We start from the raw sequence: 20267 nt of genomic DNA, 5'->3' as shown, positions 1-20267 counted from the left end.
ACTATTACAAGCCATTCTCCTCTCCCCTCTTGAGGGAAGGTGGACTGTTTGTAAGGACATTCTTTGTGGTTGGTTGTTTTCCTCACTTACTTTGTGACCGTATATTTTACACAAGGGGAAAAGCATCAATTAGTGTTGCTTACTTTGTTTGACCAGCATTTAGGCAAACACAGTTACCTTGCTTTCTATGTGTAAATAACAGAGGAAAAAACGGTGTGTTTTTGTGTGCAATGTCATTTTTCTTTTCATTTATATGCAGAGTTGAGGAGCATTTCAATCACAGTACCTCCTTGAGAGAGAGAGAGTGTGTGTTTTTGGGTGTGTGCATGCATGTGTGGCATTTGGGTCTCCTTGAGTATATTGTAATAACACAGAGGTTACACACATGCAGCACTACTTTTTTCTTCTTTTTTTCACATTTTGTAAAAAATTAAATATATTGAATACATCTGAAACTCTCTGGAATTTCCCCCCGCGGAACAAATAAAGGAATACTGAATTGAATTGAATTGAACTGAAAACTGAAACCCACAAAGTGATGATACAGTGATCATACATGCACTTACTCTGAAACAAAAGTGAAAAACAACGCCTTTGGTTGAATATATGCATATGTTTATACTGTAGTTAGTGATGTGTGCAAGCGTGAGTATATGGCTTTCTGTGTGTCATCCTTAACCTTATCCAGGTAAGTGTAGCTCCACGTCTTTCCATCAGCAAAGACTCTGGAAATGATTCTTCCCTGACTGTCGTACTCCCACCTCTCTGTGGTTGGGCCCCTCTGAAGGCCGGTCACCTGTCCCGTACTGGACACACACACACACACACACACACACACACACACACACACACACACACACACACACAATTATAAGTCTCAAATCTAGTCCATATCAGGAAGTGTAATATTCAAGTTGTTTGCAGTTAAAATTGAGTTAAAGTCTCTCTAAAATTACTGTGGCATTAATGACACTGTTTGTCAGTGTGTTAGTGCTACAGCCCTGTTGTTTCTGTCAAGATGTCTGGCATTTGTCAGTCTCAGAGGCTGTTAAAAGCTGCATGTTCCATACAATCCCTAAACATATACAACCTTGACCGAAGTACCATGAAGTGAATAAACTCATAACAACTTCATGACATTTTCAAACCTAATGTATTGACCGGGGGTGTTAAAACTATGGCCCACTTGACATATGGGGCCCAACACCTTCATTTATTTGGCCAAAAAGTTAAATTATAATCAAAGTCAGATTTGGCATGCTGCTGTACCAAAATGCAGTTTCTATTGAAACCGATAGGTGTCACTATGGGCACACTGAATATGTGCTTTTTCCATACCAAAGAGGCTTTGCATGTCCACAGTGTGTCTAATACGTTGGCCCCTCGTGGTGAAAAAAATGTTCAAAACATGTACAAACCTCAGGCCAACACTAAAATCCACCACGAACTCTAGAATAAACACTAAGTTGAATTATTACCTTGCTGACAGTGTGAACAAAAACTGAAATTTATAAGCTTTGTAAAAGTAGAATTCATTGCAGGGCTGCTGCTTTGGATTACATTAGATTGTACATGTATACCTAATAAACTGTGTAGTAGGCGCTTCCCCACATGCCAATATTTCTGTGAAAATGACGAAATATGTGTCGTGTTCAAATTTAAGATTCCATTGAGAAGGACATGAACCAGTTCTCTAAGTTTTTCTCTGACCATGTGGAAGAAGTACAGGAGGACGTGCAGTTGGAAGTTATTGAAATACAATGTAATGATACTCTCCCCCACCAGCAGCTTACACTGTCAGAGTTCTACATGGGTTTGGAAAAAAACAGATTTGCCTAGATGAGGCATCATGCCAAAAGGATGCTCAGCTTATTTGGCTCTATTTATACATGGAAGAAAACAATTTCTCTTATGACACGGAACCGAAACAGACTGAAATCCAAGATAACTGACAATCACCTCCATGATATACCTTGAATCTCCACGACAAGACTTTCACCTGACCTGACCTTCAGTCCAAGGCTCAGCGTCACTGTTTACATTAGGGGTAATATTTACTGGCATAAAATTTAAAAGTGATAAAATCATCTTGCTGTAGACAAAACTACACACCATAAAGTGCTTATAACTAACTAAATAAATACCCTGGTACAGAATGGCTTACCTGGAGTATGTCAAGTTAACCGATAGTAGCTTGCTGCTGGGAACCCAGAGAGTCGGATGGCCTTGGGTGTCATAGATGATCTTCAGCAGGAACTTCCTGTGGTCATCATAAATTTTCTCTGTTCGCAGTGTCCGATCATAATCCACAGACAGCAAGTTCCTGCCATTCACCTGAAATGATGGAAATACACAAATATCCACTGAATAAGGAAACTCTTGTGATCATATAAATCTTTCATTGGCTGAAACATGAAATGCTCAGTAGACGAAACTGATTGTATTACATGCAGCTACGCTCAATCCGTGTTATGCTCCTGTCAGAGGTTGAACACAGCTAAAAGCCTAAAGCTTGTTAAAGGCCCCTATATGCTGAAGTGTTGACTTCCCACAATACAAAAGTGTTAGATCTAAAATCATTGGCTGATTCTTGGAGTCACAGCAGTAGAGGGATTCATATTAAGTTTGTCCTGAAGGTGGTACTAGGGGAAAGGTTATGAGATCATTAAAACCAAAGGGTTTATCTTCCTGAGCACATGAAGATAATGAGCAAATCTGCTTGTTATGAGATATTTTGTATACATTTTGTCAGTGTGAGTGCAGCACTAGAAGAAAGTGGAGTATTCAAAATAGAAGGACTTGGTCCTCTGCAGAACATGAATATGCTCCGTTTTTGTGTCCAAGTAGAAATTAGTGCTGGAGCAAAGGTCAAGAGGTTTCTAAAAACTAAAGGAATCATACAGCAAAGCTGAAGACTACTTGCACAAACAGACCCACCAACCAACCGCTCAGCCTTAGCCAAACTGCTTGGTTTTGAACTTTAGGACATATTAGGTCATCTTTGACCAAATTATATAAACACTTTGAAATTGATTACGTAGAATCAGTTCAGTATGTTCTTTTAAATTACTGGTGTTCAAAAAGAAGTGCAAAGAATGCTTCATGGTGAAGGGTTACCCTCCTGGCTAAACAAGCAAATAATAACTAAGCCCATGTGTTAAATTCTTGGCTGTTCAATTCAACATCTGCACCTCAGCCACTAAATTAGAAAAAAAGAATCTGATCCAAGACCCATAAAATGCTGTAGCATCACAAAGGCAGCTAGCCACTCTTTATTGCTTTCTAAATTACTTGTTATTTGCTCAAACTCCAATTTACAAAGACAGATAACCCAGGTTTGATACTTAACTCACCTTATGAGTTGTTTTACAGACCTGTTTCATTAAACAGAGAGTCCTGCTGGACAATGTTCAATAGTAATTTTCAACTTTTTATTCAGCCACTAAATCATTTGGAAATTAGCACCTGTTGAATGCAGTGAGGTGAATAAAGGTAGCAGAGAAGGAGACTACTGGGATGGTGGAAGGTGGATGAAAAATAAGACCACTGGGATAACAGCCAAAAGCTATGCAGATTGTGAGCTGCACCATATCAGTGCAAACTAATCATTTTGTAGAATGGCATGACCTGTCATGTTCATGTGGAAGCAAGCATGCCATGACTATTCTTTCAATGCTAACGCCAAACGGGACACTCTGACTGTCCTGTGTCCTCCCTTTGCATAGGGTAGCTACTGTAGGAAAAATGTACTTTCAGTCTACGTTAAGTGATTACTGAACCTAGCCAGAGGGCACATTTAGCTAACAATCTAGTATAGACAGGCTCCATTTGAAGCATTTCTGGGGTGTATCTACAATTACAGTTATGGTCATCAACTCAATCTGAATCCAATTTCAGCAAATTCTGAGTTTCTCCTTACTGTAGCTTTTACTTGGTCCTTGAACTATCTGTTGCTTTGTGCAATAGTTTGATTGACTGTATGTCCTCCACCCATTTTCTTTTTTCCCCACGTTGCCCACTTTATGGCCTTTGCACCACTATATCAGTTTCTGGCTCATTTACATCTTGGATTTTTGTTATTATACTCTTTGTACAATCTCATGTGTTTGTGTACTACCACCTCATTTTTGGGAGAAGCAATTGAAGTAATTAAGCTTCAGAGTTAAGACTTCATGACAGAAAATGAGGTCACACTGCCTGGCTTTCACAGCCAAATGTTTAATTCAAGGGTTAGGACTTGGGTCTGTGGTTAAGATTGGAACTGCAATAATAAGGTATTTATTAAGGTTATTTATTATTTCAATCCTTTAAATATTATTCATAATATTAAACATTCATATTCCTAAACATATTGATTAGTTTGATCCGGTGCCGATCAGACTGGTCAGTCTTATGCTCTTAGCCTAAGACAAACAATTCAAGTGTAGCATGGAATGGGCTCCCAAGAATGTTGAGCTGCATCCTTAGAATCCAGTCTCTCATCCATATAAAATTGACAAACGTGACGATGGAAGTCACGATCATGACGTAATAATCACATAATAAAGAAATATATCTCGAAATTAGAAATCCACAAATGTCATACATGATCAATTTATCATCACGTCAAACTTGGCAGCCTTGACATTCTGTGTTTGGCAGCAGCTGTTTTCATTATTTCATCCAACAAGCAACTTAAACATGCAGTTTTAACTTGAATCTTGTGCACAATGCACATTTGTTAATAGGATTAGCACACCATATAAACCCAGAATGAGTATTAGCATTTAGTGGAAAGGCTGGATTAAAGTTCAGTGCTGTTCATTTAGTCCCACAATCACCCCATCATCATTAACGTCTTAAATTGGCATTTTGTTGCTACTGCAGGGCAGCCGGATCGTCAGTGTGTTAGTGAAGAAAAATTCTCATACACGTGAATCACAAGCATGTAGCTGACATACACAGTATACATACTCTACAGTATGCTCACCGTTCCACACCCATTTACGAAAAAACACATCCTGTTAACCTGCAACTTGAAGCTTGCTGACAATACAACACTCCTCATTACTTCTAGTGGACATGCTGTTACATTCATTAGGGTTTATTGGCCCATGCTGAGAATGGCACCACTGCATGGATCAAACACTCCAGGGGCCACATGACTGCACACTTTTCCCCTATTAGGCTGGGCTAGTTAGACAGCACTTCATGTAATATTCAAGCACTGCAGAAAAATCACTGTCCCTTCCTTCTGTCCTAATAGCTTTTAAGAACAACAGACAATGTCATAATAGGGTTAGGGTTAGGGATTACAGACTGAAACAGAAAGCCCTCCATGCCTCATACTGTGCTGCTCACAGAGGGGCAAAATGATAAGAGTCACATGACTCAGTGGTTTGTGGGTACTGCTGCCTTATGGCAAGAAGGTTCTGGATTACAACTAACAGCCAGCTGGGGCAGCAGTGCGCTTGTATGTTCTTCCCACGTCTGCGTAGGTTTCTCCTTCCAACAATCTAAAAACATGAAGGTGAATTTAAAACTCTGAATTGCGTGTGGGTATCGTTGTGTTAGTCTATACAGGATGTGCTGTGATAGACCGGCCACCTGTCAAGAGGGTACCCTATCTGACTGAAGTGTTATCACACATTCCAAAATAAATCTCTTAAATCTTATGTTAATTAAATTAGTCCCTATCCATTGGACCACATGGACAGAACCATACTCCATGTTCATTTTAATGAACACACTTTCAGTTTAGAAATAATGACAATGTTTGTAGGTTACTAGTCAGTAGTGAAGCTGTGTATTGTTTATGGAAAGGTTCAGTTGCAGAGCACTCACTCTGAGCTTTCTCCCAAAGACAATGACTTTTCCCCTTGTCTGTTCCTTCCTGAACCTCCACTCCACCAGGTTCTGGCCATTCTCTCCCGGCAGCGTCATGTTGCGTCGGGCTACAGTGGGGTTAGCCGCACCTACAAATGGATGTGAATAAGACATGAATACCAGCAATATTTCATAGTGAAAAAGTCTAAACCAGACTGTGCAAAGACAAAAAAAGCCACAAATCAATATGTGCTGTTCATGCACAACATCCGCTGTGTGTCACATCTGACATCTGCTCCACATTCCAGGGTGGGTTTTGATCATTTATGGAAGTGATTAGTCTCTCTGGAGGGTTTCATGTATCTGTACCAGTGTATACAGTGTCACTTCAGACTGATGTTTCTATCACAAGACAGGGTTTGTATGTGGTTTAAATCTTCTAACGTAGCCCAAGGCATGTAAATCGCATATCATATCAGTCACTTCTCATTGCTAACAAACATTTTCCAGCATACTGTAGTGTTGTAACTTTTGACGATCATATGAAAGTCAACCTGCAGAGCCTTGACACCTTAGTTTCTAATCATTACTGTTTTAATTGCTATGAAGTTATACTGCTTTGCAGTTTGGTAGTTCAGCTGCAAATGCAGACTTGTTCATTTGAAAGATCTGCACTACGTAACGATGCAATGATAACACAATATAAACAGGCATGTGTATTAAGACAAATCACCTACAATAAATTCAGCTCAAATCTGTATACATTGATTTTTACACTTCACTGTGATTAATGCACACCAGAGGCTATGCAGAGAGTAGGAAGAACTTGACATACTTGTGTCTTAAGCATTACTGTAGTGCTTTTGAAATGAAGTAGAAATGATTTGCAGTAAATGGACTTAAATGTAGCAAGACTTGAGAGACGATCAGATCAAAGCATTAAGATGGCATTTTGTGTCATTATTATGATATTTTCTCCTAAAGTGTTCAATAAAAGAGTGACCTAAAAACACTGTATGATTATAGCTGGACAAGCAGTGGCTTATACCGAGTGTTGTAGCAGAACAACTGACACTGACACCCCACTATGATCCATTTCACAAACAAGCCCATCAGATAGTGTTTACTTCCATTTACATGTAAATCTGGTACACAGCATTTTGACCAACTTATAACTCATAAATATTCACCACGTAGATAGCCTGCAGTGCTTTGCACATATATCACACTGTAAAAACAGTTTAAGTTGTTTAACAATAACCAATTTCTTTTGATTTTAACTAATCTGTAATGGAATTGTTTTGATTTGAAACCTCTGATTACTCTACATTAAAGTACATTCAGGGTAATGTGCCCAAAAATACATACCTGCTAGTATATGGGGCTCTGTCTGGTAGTGTGTGTCCATCCCATTGGCATAGATGACCCTCAGTGAATGGTCATTACCCACTTGGTAGCTGTTACGAAGCTGGTCTATATGAGAAAGAGACAGAAAAAACTATTATGAATGAACCACAATGTTATTTCACATTGATTTTGTGTTTTCAATGTGGCAAATGCTAAAGCCTTTTTTCAAAAACAATGTATTAATTCTCAACTGAACTGAAAGTAAAACATACCCGTGAACAACTGAATTTAAAAAAAAAAAAAAAAAAAAAAAGGGACATTTTCTGGCAGCCCACCCTGGCCACCACCACTCTTACTGTCTACAGAGCCCATACAGTTAAACAAGAGTACTCACAGTGAATCCTAAAATCACCACGAGACAACTGCTTGCTTTAAAATATCAGAGCTACAAGGATTGGGTTAACGAGTTCCTATATTCACTGACTACAGTAAGGTGGTCTGAATCAGACACTGGTTGAAAGTGAAATGCTGTGAACATCCCTGTATTTTAGAAAAAAAAAAATACAAAGGGCATATAAATTCAACACTTAGTTTGTTCATGCATTACCTGAAGGATATGTACACATCAATTCCACATTTTGAGAGAGGCCACTGGCCTGGTGATTATGAAAATTAATGCAAAAGGTAGTATAAATGAAGTCATTGGTGGAGCATGTTTCTGCACCTCAAAGCCATGCTAGTGTTTGGCAGATTTGTTGCTTTCCCTCCATGCAATAGACTAAAGTCCGTGTGGCATATTTAACAAAAACAAAAAGCATGACTTTGACTAATGTTGTTCTTCATTAAGTACAGGTGAAGTACAGGTACTCCTCTAAAGTGCAGGCACTTGCACAAACTTTTAGCCTTTTTGGCAGCTACTCCATCCCTCTCATGTTCACCCTTCTTGTTCTTCTTCTGCTGTGACTGTAGCAAACACATATAGTAGGCGGCTATGCCTTCCGTCAACGTTACAGCAATCTTTTTTTTTTTTTTTTTTTTTTTAAGAACGGTTAAAAATACGGGAGGACATATACACCTATATATATATATATATATATATATATATATATATATATATATATATATATATATATATATATATATAAAATATTTAGGATTGACAGGTCTGGGGTAAGGAGAGAAAAAAAAGGAAAAAGAGAGGAGAGCATGATAGTGCAAAAGAGTGAGAGAGATAAAGGGACAAATGTACAGAGAGAAATTAGTACAATTAATTTCTGTGGGCAGTGTTTGTACCTGCTAATGGTATTAACATTCCCCAGCCTCTTTTAATTAGGTTCCCCTTGACCTCTTGCAGGAGTAGTGGCCGTGTGCGTGTGTGCGTGTGTGTGTGCATGTGTGTGTGCGTGTGTGTGAGTGAGACAGAGATAGAAGCTCTCTGTACATTTTTACTCTTCCTCCTTCCCTCTGATATACCATCCTCTTTGACTGACTGTCTTGTTAAAAACTAAAGTATTTTCTAACATGTGACAGTTATTTAACAATTTTACACACTGAAAGAATGTTATGTCTTCTGTTGATACACATTTTATTCTGCAGGGATTATTTTTGGCAAATCTTCTTATCTTCTACATCAGTTTAACAAATTTTTACTCCAATGAATTTATAACACAGTTTTCTTACTTTTTTATCTTGATTTGAGACCAACAAGTAAAGCTTTTTTTTGTTGACTAAATTCTTATTAACATTAATTATCTGCAGTCAAATAAGTCATGACAACAATTCTAAACTTTCAAAACTGTTCAAAATGTAATTCTTGCAAACAGCGGCTGCAATGTTATGCTTTGATGGGAGGATTTACTGGATGGAACTGATTCTTAACTTCAACCTACCCATACCAATTTTCCAGCACAAAAGAAAGCTTGTATAATAGTACGTTATGAATTGGGAGAGACAGCACACACAGCTTATTAGAGCCAGGCCATGATAATGCATTGTACATTTCCTATATTTGTCCTTGTAGTACATCATTCTCAAGCCCTGCATTAGCAACATGTTACCCAGCTTTCACAATGCAATCAACAAAACTATCAATGTGACAAAATACAGCAGCTATATTAGCTTGTTTACCATTTGTGGGGTGCAACTACACCTAATGTGATTTCACATTACCTAGACCACTTTCACACTGGCACACTGTGCAGTTTAGGTGATCGTCATAGGCTGGGGTGAAATGATAAATAATGTACATGAATTGATGGAGAAGAACGCTACACTTGGCGATGGCTTTGAATAACTTATTACATTCCAATCAATAGTGGTCTGCTGGGAGAGAGATTCTGCTCTGTTTTCCTTCACACTCTGGGCACATGTAGCTCGCTCTGAAACAAATCACTGCTGGCCACTCGAGGCCTCGCTTCAGCTGGTTCATTAGTTCAGATTTAACAAGGGCATCAGTGCTAAATTATTGTTTTCCCTTGCTGTTTTGGCTGAATGTCTCACATGAAGGATGTTGAGGATGGTAAAACTAGCATTTTTTCCTGTTGTAGGGCCCCTCAAAGCTAATATTATCAGAGGGGTTGCAATGAAAGATAATCCATAACATTGGTTACGTTATAGGTAAGATTATGAGTAAGACTCTACGTGTATACGTGTAGCCCTCTAAGAGCTGTCACTATTAGGTTCACCCCTGTGTACATGCACAGTCAGGAAGATTTTCTTTCAAGTCCTTGTGCCCTGTACACCCCTCCTCAGGTCTGCTCTGAGATCTGTTCCCAAAAGTCAGCATTGCAATGCTGGTGGAGCATGGGGGCCTGGGTCTTTGAGGGCTATGCTTATACTCATAGAAACTGGAGTTACAATACATCAGTAACTTTCTATTTCATATAGGCTTCTAAGAGCTGTCTCTATTTTTAAAGGGCAAAGCTGATGTAGTCAATGCTGACTGTGATACCAAGGTCCACAAGCAGATAACACACATCAGTTCACAACCCCGTAATGCAAAGCGTAATAAGGTAGCAAGGCACTGCTGTGCTGTGGTTAACAACATGTCAGCCCTGTGTAGAAAAAGGGGCCAAGTGATATTACACTCCCTCCACACAGCACAGGCGCTGCAGAAGAGTGGGACAGTGATTATATACTGTAATGGTCCCCATGCAGCCAACTAATCTGAGATGATGGGATTAGAGACGCACCTTTTGGCATGTATGTAAAAGTGCCAGATCTGACAGTGTGTCATCTGCTGTCTAGCACGTTTAAAGCTGAATGTGTCAAGGAGGACTCAGACACATAGTGCAGATAGAAATGGATGAAAGGGCACAGAGAAGCTCAAGATGCAGCCTCCCAGATGTCTGCTGCTCTGATCCCTCCAAGGAGTGTGGTGGATGAGGATACCGGTCTCACGGAGTGTGCCCGGACGCCCTGCAGAGGCTGTACTCCTGATGCACTGTAGGCTTGTGAGATGGCGCCACACAGTGAGTAGGACACTGATTTGACAGAGCCACATCTTGTGAGTGTCCTCTGTAATAAACGAACAGCTGCTGTGTCTGCCTGATGTTTGTCTTGAACAAAACATACTGAAACAAAGTATGCAGTGAGCAGAGCCAGTGAAACACTTCTTCTGCATTAGTTCTGAGAGAGAAATAACTCTCAATAAAAAGCAATTTACTAGGCCAGCATCACAATACCACCCAGATTGGTTGCCTTTCTGATGATGCCCAGCAGATCCTAAAACTACTTCAACTGTGGGCATATAGGTAGCAGGATAATGCAGAGCTGCTGCTGCAGGGCTCCTGGCCCCAGTGGGATGAAGAAAGCTGGATACACAAGGCTGCGAGATCCCCTATCATCAAACTCCAGGACTCCAAATGGTGAGGAGGGACAGCCACGAAGAAAACCAAAAATGGAGGGAGCCAAGCCATCTGACTTGTGTCCACCATCAAGGTCCTCCTCTGAGATGTCTTGAAACTAGCAGATGAGGAGGTCCTGAAAGCGATCCACACTACTGGCCCAGCAGTCACCAACATCCTTGACACAGAGCCCTGTGAAAGCGTTGGCTAGTCGCTGCAGCTCCTCCATAGGCAAACAAGCACTGAAGTGGCAACCAGCATGCATGTGCACAGGGATGAACCAAATAGCGACAACTCTTACCAGGCAAAGACTTGATGAAATAGAACTCACTTCCTCATCTCAGATCTATTCTGAAAATGTTTAAATTGGAAATAGAAAAACTTAAACCCACTGTACAACTTACAATACCAACTGTAACATGAGGTGATGGTGTGATTTACTGCTATGTCTGACAGAATCCACAGGAAAACAAATCAGATAAAAGGAAATGTTTTCAAAATAAAAGTGAGCAAGAGACCTGAAAATGGCTTCTATTGTGAAACAGTCACTTGCAGTAGCTTTATCTTGTTGGTGGTTATTATGGTTATTTTATTGGTTGGTGGTCCAGACTCATATAATATACGTAGCAAAGACACATAAAAGGCACTAAGCGTATTTTTGGGGGAAATGGAAATCATCACAGGCATTGAATAAAGCCAGTAAAGTGGTTTTGCAAAATGTTATGATGCTGCAATTACGCAGTGAAGTTGACCTTTGACCTTTTGGATATAAAACGACATCGCTTCTTAATTTCATCCTATTTGACAGATGTGTTTTTTTATTATTGCTTCCACAAGCAGTGAGGAAAGGTTCTATTTACATCATTCAATGCCACTAGATGTCGCTCTAGAGCACCAGCACCTCAGACCAAAGCAAATGGCTGCATCTGCCACACCTCCCCCTTAACCAGAAACAGCTGTTATATCACTCTCCTCAAAGCCATTGACATTGACAAAACCAGTAATTTTACCTGATCATGTAAAACACACTTCATTCAAACTCAACAGAAACAAAATATAACTACAGCTGTCCCTCACTATAACGCGGTTCACCTTTCGCGGCCTCGCTGTTTCGCGGATTTTTTTTTAGTGTAATTTTGCATGCTTTTTTTTCCTGCGTACAGTATGAACGCTCATTGTGTTCGGCGTCCTGATTGGCTAAGGTAGAACCGCACATGTGTTCTGCGTCCTGATTAGCTAAGGGAGTACAGAATGCTTAGGAAGAGGAAAAAGACGTTACAGCGGAGCGGCGCCAGGACAAAGAGGCACCGTCAGAGGAACTGTGAAATACGCGAGTTACTGGTAATAATTTCTTATGTGTCAAACCTCGTAGATTGATCATTAAAATCAAATTTGTTAAAAATGTTTGGGCTTGAAAACAGGTTTTGATCTTTGGTTTCGTTTACTAATATTGTACTTATTTTTTTAAATCTGCGAAAGTTTGAACTTTGAGAGTGTTTAAATAAGAGAGAAATGTGAGAAAATGTTAATGCCTGTCTGAGAAAAGTGTATGAAAGTGTGTGGTTAGGGGTTTTACAGCCTTAAAACATGTATAATAATTGTAAAAAATAAAGCTGATTACTTCACGGATTTCGTCTATTGCGGGTTATTTTTAGAACACATCCCCCGCGATAAACGAGGGACCGCCAAAACTGCCCTGGCTCATCTCTCCACTGGCCCAACAATCACCAACTCTGGTTTGGTTGACATAAACCCAGAAGTCACAGAGTTAGGTGTGAAATATGCGCTGTCAAGTAAAGTATTCAGCTTGGTAAGGAGTAATTTCTTCGATCTGCTGAGTGACCTACAAGCCTGATTCCAAGAACGTTGGGACACTGTGTAAATCATAACGTGATAACTTGCAAATCCCTTTTGACATATACTCAATTGAAAACAGTACTAAGATGATATATTTCATTCTTGACCTCATCAATTTCATTGTTTTTTGTAAATATATGCTCATTCTAAATTTCATGCAACAACAAGTGTTGCAATGTCAATGTCAAGAAAAACATGCTTTGGGTAGTTAAAGTGAATGTGAATGCCTTCAGATGAACTCTTCAGACTGCACTCTGTCATCTCACTTTTACCGACTAGCTACCAAAACAAAGAACAGAGAAGCTCACACACACACAAACACACACACACACACACACACTGATGGAGTGTGACTTCACTGTCTGCTCAGGACGCCATTACTCCCCTGTCCTTGCATCTAAAATATTTGTTTGCTGCTGTATTAATGTTCAAGATCTCACACACAGAACCTTTGACGGCTGCACACTTCAACAAAAGATTTATATCTGTGCACATGAGCACATGAGCACTTTGGAACCGAGGAGGACATCAATCAAAAGCTCCAGTTTTAAAAAAAATGTGTACATTTCTTTCTTTCTTTGTACTTTCTGTTTGTAAGTAGGTAATGGTTATGAATTAGAACAGAAGCACATATTGGAAATCTCTTAGACCTTAACGTATTCAGGAGCTTGGTCTGACTTCATCCATTGTCTCCTGACCCTGATAACATGCCAATTATGCAGCTTTCTTTGTAGACTATGTTGCTGTACACTTTCTTCAATGTGATTGAGAATCAGAAAAAAAGATTTGCTCCTCCAAAACAAATTGGGCTTTTTCCACAGTGACTAATTTCAATCTGAATCACAGCCGCCTGTCAGAGATTTAAATGGAAATCAGGCACTGTTTTCCATTGAAAAAACAAATGTTGAAAAACACTCAACAGAGAACGCAGCCCTTGTTTCTACTGGGATAATTTTGTCCAGTATAATTTGCGTTAAAAAGGTACTTGCAAAATAAATGCTGTCACAACACACTCTCTTGCAAAGTGTCTTCATTACTCACAGAGTCATGTTTCCATTTCTTCAGAAGACATTACATTGACTTCCTGGGAACTTACCCTAAGCCAAAACATAACCACTACATGTCTAACCCTAACCTAAGCCTAAACCTGAACCTAACCTTACCTTCATCTTAACCCACGTCTTCACCCTGAATTTCACTGATGTATGTTATGGGGACTGGCATTCTGTCCCCATGGGGAGGGCGAGTCCCCACAGTAAGTCTGTGTAAACAGATTTATGTCCCCACAATGTGAGTAAAATTCATCACCACACACACACACACACACACACACACACACACACACACACACACACACACATGTTTGTGCAAGCACCTTACCCTGCACCAGTGTGTAGAAGGAGTCTATTGATGACAAGTTGGTTGTTATGGAGACATCCTCATCCCTCCCTGACGTCTCAATGTCTACAGAAACAGCTCCTGACGACATGTCACCGTGGAGATTGGTCACCACGCCAGTGGGGAAGGTCACATTAGTCAGACGACCCTCGCTGTCATAGCTACAAGAACAGGATGCAGGGATGGAGGAATAAAGGCACATTAGCGGTCATTACTCGAATATGCTTTACAGACACCTGTGAGAAACACCTGAATCGACTCTGTGCACACATTATTCTCATGTGGTTTATAGTGGGTGATGCTATTCTGTCAGTGTTGAAATGATTTAAATGACTTTTGAAATTTAAAAATCCCATCCATCTCTCCATCAGCACATAGCAGTACAAACATGCACTCAAACATAAACACAGCAATGCTGCTCACTCATAGAAGGTAGTCCAGCCTATTTGGATGCTCTTGGTAGCCAGCAAGCCGCTGTTGCCATGGTAACTAAACAAGACCAGCTCCTGACCCTGAGCCGTGAGAGTCTTCAGACCTCCATTAGTCCCGATGGTCAGCCAGATGACCTATACACACACAAAAACACACACCAAGGCCAATAGGGTTACATACATTCTGACAGTACAGTCTTTCAGCAGCCGCCATCTCAGACAGTAAATGAGAAAGAAATGAGAAATAGACAGTATATGTTTACTTTATTTTGAGAAATATTCTGTGTTGTCAATATAGTGTTTTAGAGTCTTTCTTGAACAGAAACACTGTTTTCAATTAGCTAGCTGAATGCACCCTCTTTTATCATCAAGGTATTTTATCACTCTCTTCTATGTACCATTTATTCAGGAACAGGATGCTTAAAGTCGTAGCCTCTCAAATAAAAATCTTACTGTGGCTAAAAAACTGATGAAAACTCTTGAAATGTTTAGGCAAATAACTGGCCGTCAAAAAGTTAAGCTCTGTAGCATGACTTGTTCATCTCACCTGATTGTCAGGGGCGACCACACGTACAGGCATCCTGTTGGTATCTCTCCGGATACGGAGGGTGTTCCCACTGCTGTCTGTCACTGCAGTCACGTCCTCCTCATTGCTGCGAGTGAAGGACAAAATGACATCGTCACAATGGATATGTTGCAAATGCAATCTTCAATTATGATGCAATGCTTTGTTTTCATTCCCACACATACTGACCTGTAGCTGAAATTGTATTTGTAGTCTCCAGTGACCAAAGACATGGTGAACTGGTGAGTTCCATTTGTGTCAAACACATAGAGCTCTTGAGAGGCTGGAGAAGCCACTTCATAGGAGCTTGGACCTGAAGCTAGAGAGCCTAAAGACAGACAAACAGACAACCAGTCAGTCAGAGACTTGTGGTGTATTTGATTTTTTTTATCTGATTTACTTTTGTTCTTTATTAAACTCATACAGTATCTTCCCAGGACCCATTACAATTAGACATTACAATTTGTAAGATGGTATATGCAGAAGAATTCTTCCTTCTCTATGGAAAATATTTGGGGCAGTTTGTGTACACTGCAGCAATTGGAACAGTTTGGTCAGTACAATACAGCTGTACTAGCTGTTTATACAGGGAGTCCGCGTGTCAGTACATGTTGTGTGACCTCTGTTCAAACCCAAAGAAATTGTTGCAAAAGCACATTAAGTGGTTGGTCTACAGAGTGTACATACATCATGGTCTGCATTTGAAGACAACCCATAACACTACATGAACTACATGTGACAACAGCAGAAAGGGTGAGGCACATCCATCATCTAATATTTTGGCCTTCCTATATACAGTGAGAGGTGGGGAACAACAACAGTATGTCCACTTTGTGGCACGGTGGCACGGTGGCAACACTGTCGCCTCACAGCAAGAAGGTCCCGGGTTCGAATCTCGCTGCGGGCACCGGGTGTGTCCTCCACCATGCCTTTGGTGCCTGCTGCTCGAGGAGGGCCTTTCTGTGTGGAGTTTGCATGTTCTCCCCGTGTTCACCTGGGGTATCCTCCGTAAAAATATACCCCCACTAAAAACATGCAAGAAGATCACCACCTGACCAATGGTGACGCCGAAGATGGGTCCCCGGGCGCCGGTCTGGCTGCCCACCGCTCCTGGTCTGCCGCGGAGGAGGGACGACCAGGATGGGTTAAAGGCGGAAGACAAATTTCACCTCGTGTGCCGTGCTCGCATGTGTGTGACAAATAAAGGGGAATGTCTCCCCCCGATTCTTCTTCTTCTTCTTCTACTTTGTGTGTGTGTACTGGATATACATACCAGTAGGTGGTTGGTTGCGTCGAATTGCTCGAATTCGGATGTTTCCTAGATCAGCCACGTACAGTGTCCCATCCGGAGACACCACCAACGAAGAAGGACAATTAAGCCTTGCGTCTTTAGCATAGCCGTCTCCTGTTTGATAGCAGTCACAATTGGCATCGTTCTGTGCGATGGAAGGAGGTAGAGAGTGGGAGAGGAAGAAGGAGCAAACAAAGACAGAAACGAGGTGAACAATAGTAGAGAACAACACAACACAAGTCACTGAACTTGGCACGTGTTATGGAGAGTAAAGACATGGGCAATTCAACAGGGGAAAAAATGTCATGAATTTTAGGTTTTGTATTCTACTATATTATTATTATATTCATGTTGAGCAGCAGACACTTCCTACACTCCTCACAACACTTCTGTATTGTACTGTATTGTATTGTACTGGGATCAGACTCCATATATTCTATATGGAACTTAATACATGTCATTCTTTGACCACTTCTCATTCATTTGAACTGGAAGTGGGATGGTGAGCTGATTGACAAAAACAGCTGTACTATGACCATATCAAGATTAAGATATGAAACTACTATAAAAGAAGGACCTGGACTGAAAATGGCACTCCTCTGTGTTAACTGATGTATTTGTGAGTAGCTGTGGTGTGCTACCTTGCAGTCACAGTCAGACAGCGCTCCAGCTAGGTGGGTAATTTCTCCATCAGTCGACACCTAGCGGGATCACAGTCAGATAGAGACATTTGAAAACTTGGGAAACACAATTCAAAAACAAAAATCGATCTGCTCTTTCACCAAAAACAAAAAGAAAAGATTCAGTAAAATCATTTGACTAATGTGCCTGCACCTGGGATTCCATTCAGACCATGGGACCTTAATTACATGTCATCCCTGTCTAAATGAATAAAGACAGCACTCTGAAAATGTATCCTCTTAAAATAAAGTAAATTACACTGACATGGCTAATGGTCATGCAATGCTTCTGCTTAGTGATGGGTCGTACCATGCTGACACTTTGGAGCGTGTGTTGAGAAATCCCGAAAGTGTTTAGTGAAGCGTGTATCGACGCTTGTGTCATTTAGGGCGAGTGATGTCATGGATGACGTTCGAAGCCTCGCTGGTTCAGGAAATGGTTTGAGTATTGATGCGATTTACGAACACATATATACTGTATACCGCAATGGATGTGCTCACACTTCGTGGGTTACTGTTGGGGATTTGTTGGATTGTGTGTGACACTGAGGTGCATTTTGTTATACTGCTGCTTATTTTGATGGAGGCTGTGAGAAAGAGAAGGTTTTCTCCCGTGTGGGAACACTTTGATCTGATCTCTCCCATTAAGGTAAGTACGCTTTCAGTAACATCATTACATGTGTTTTATGTTTCATATGCAATGTACTACATTTTTCACTGTCTTTTTTTTTAATCCAAGGTGAAGTGTTTGTTGTGTTATAAAGAATTGGGGTACAACAACAACACCTCATCCATGCTGAGGCATTTTCGTGCTTTGCATGAAAATAATGAGGGGAATATGTCTGGACCCAGGCCATATTTTGTCTCTGAATAAAAATGAATGAAAGAAGTCCTTAAGTTGCACAATCAAATTCACTGCCCTCTTCATGTTCACAAGCACGTCCACTGCCCTTACCTTGTTAACACACTGCAACAGTGTGAAAACAATTGTTCCCTGTCATTATGAGTTATTCAATGTTGACAAAATTATTTATTGATGGCATATTGGCCTTTTGACAAGTAATATTAGATTCCATTGTATTGTCATGTTACATACCCATAATACACTAAACAAAAATATTTATATTTATATTATTTATATGAATGAATACATGAACAATACATGAAATGCATTACTTGGCAGTCATTCCCATGGCTGCACTGTTGCAGGACAGTCTTAAGTGTATTACAAATTGATAAAATTACAATTACTATTACCTATAATTTATAGGTTCTGCTCCGAAGCGTCGGCACTGTATGACCCATCACTACCTATAATGTATCTGGCTGTTTAACAGTCTTTGACCAGCAGGGGGGTTTGTGTGCACATGAAGCCTCGAGAAATGAACCTTTTTGTGAACCTTTTGGCTGGAAGGCTTCAAGGCTTCAAGAAGCTTCATCTCGCCATCACTACTTTTGCTTAAATGTGAGGATGGAGGAGGTACATCTCAACTCTGCCAATTGATGTATTGTAGACTAGAATCCTGATTTTGCCATCACTACAACTGCCGACTTGGACAGACTTTCAAAGTTGTGCTTGCTTGTTTGGAAAACTGATAATCAAGAAATGACTGTACAGAATGTGCCATACGTATCCTGAGGATTACCTGTCGAATCCGGTGGATTTTCTTCTCATCTGTCTCTGCAATATAGAGGACGCCACTGTAGGACAAGGCTATGGCTGTAGCTCCCTCTAGCATGGTCTGGACCGCTCTTTTCCCCATAGTATATTCTATACCAGGGACCTGGCAGTGCATTGGTCGACCTGCCACAATACGAACCTGAACACACACCCATACATATATGGATGTCAATTAACAATGATTAAATCACACTGTGTATTTTTTGCTTTTGAAAGAGGGATGAAGCTATTTCATTGATTGCTATTTCTTGCTTTACTTGAAAAAGTCAAGTTATTCAACAGATAAATCCAAAAAGCAGCACGCACTGTAGGAAATTTGTAAAACATGCACAGCTGTTAATGTGGCTTTGGAAAGTACCTGTCTGTTTTCAGTGATCTGGAGCACAACGTTGTTGTCCAGGACATAAATGGAGTTATCCATTGGGTTGATGGCTAGATCTGTTGGCCATTCTAAACGAACCTGGATAAAGAGATGGTAGAGGGGAAGAGAAGAGAGAGTGTCACTTCACATGCTTCTCTGACTCCGTACAGGTCATTAAACTATACTCATTTTTGTTGTTTCTTTTTATCCCAGAGCCAATAGGATGTTGGCTGCCAGCCGGCTAGGCCAGCCTATAATGAAACAGGAACTACCGTTGACATAACAACCAACACAGCAACAACAGCAGGGACAAGTGCAGCCATCATCATACCACCTTGTACCCTGCCATCTATTTCTCCTCTCCTACACCACCACCTAGTTGTCAATAGTTATTATTAAGATATATGTAACAGCATAAACTGTGAAATTATCCTCACATTTCACCATAATAATTTCAAAGTTCAGTATATCGTTTTAGACAAATGTACACTCAAATGCTAATGTGTTTGGGAATGTGAGATATAACACACAAATTAAGTCTGACTATTTTTTTATCTTACATTCCAGTTTGCAATGCTTTGTTTGACTAAATTACAAAAACATGTGCAAGGGGACGTTTCATTCAGTGACACATCAGAAGGGAACCAGCGACCAAGTGAATCCTACACATCACAGCGTCGTCACGTTGTGATGGAGCCAACTTTCACACCCACAACTCTAAACCAGATGAAACATGCAACTCCTTGCAATAGAATGTGGTCTGCAACATTCTAAAACAGTTTACACTAATGCGACAGAGGGACTGAGGTAAAGAGTCGTTTCCATAGCAACGACTCTTTACCTCAGTCCCTCTGTCAGCTTTCTGAAGTGCAGCTCAATACTGTCTTCACTGGAAAGCGTTATATCTCCTGAGCACACGCCATGTTAGCAACTTAGCATCTACCATCCAGACACACTATAACACTGTTCTCAAACCAGACTCTCTCAATCATGACTTCAAATCGAA

At 40.4% G+C, this 20267-nt stretch overlaps 1 protein-coding gene across 4 annotated transcripts in view; it reads right to left on the bottom strand.

The window, feature by feature from the left end:
• The window catches only part of tenm3 (teneurin transmembrane protein 3), a 339741-nt gene that overhangs the window by 18350 nt on the left and 301124 nt on the right, over positions 1-20267 (bottom strand). For all 4 annotated transcript variants that reach the window (XM_076729445.1, XM_076729446.1, XM_076729447.1 and 1 more), the window contains 12 exons: positions 19259-19360; positions 18866-19039; positions 17181-17240; positions 16522-16684; positions 15438-15576; positions 15231-15336; positions 14676-14818; positions 14235-14413; positions 7174-7278; positions 5824-5954; positions 2165-2334; positions 680-806 (listed from right to left, as the gene is read on the bottom strand). In XM_076729445.1, the coding sequence (XP_076585560.1) occupies positions 680-806; positions 2165-2334; positions 5824-5954; positions 7174-7278; positions 14235-14413; positions 14676-14818; positions 15231-15336; positions 15438-15576; positions 16522-16684; positions 17181-17240; positions 18866-19039; positions 19259-19360 (1599 nt within the window). The remainder of the gene's footprint in view (positions 1-679; positions 807-2164; positions 2335-5823; positions 5955-7173; positions 7279-14234; positions 14414-14675; positions 14819-15230; positions 15337-15437; positions 15577-16521; positions 16685-17180; positions 17241-18865; positions 19040-19258; positions 19361-20267) is intronic.

Source organism: Chaetodon auriga, chromosome 4 (genome assembly GCF_051107435.1).
Source record: "Chaetodon auriga isolate fChaAug3 chromosome 4, fChaAug3.hap1, whole genome shotgun sequence".
In the NCBI taxonomy this organism is placed as follows: domain Eukaryota; kingdom Metazoa; phylum Chordata; class Actinopteri; order Chaetodontiformes; family Chaetodontidae; genus Chaetodon; species Chaetodon auriga.
The sequence above is the reverse complement of the archived record's forward strand: the minus strand, read 5'-3'. Positions and strand labels throughout refer to the sequence as shown.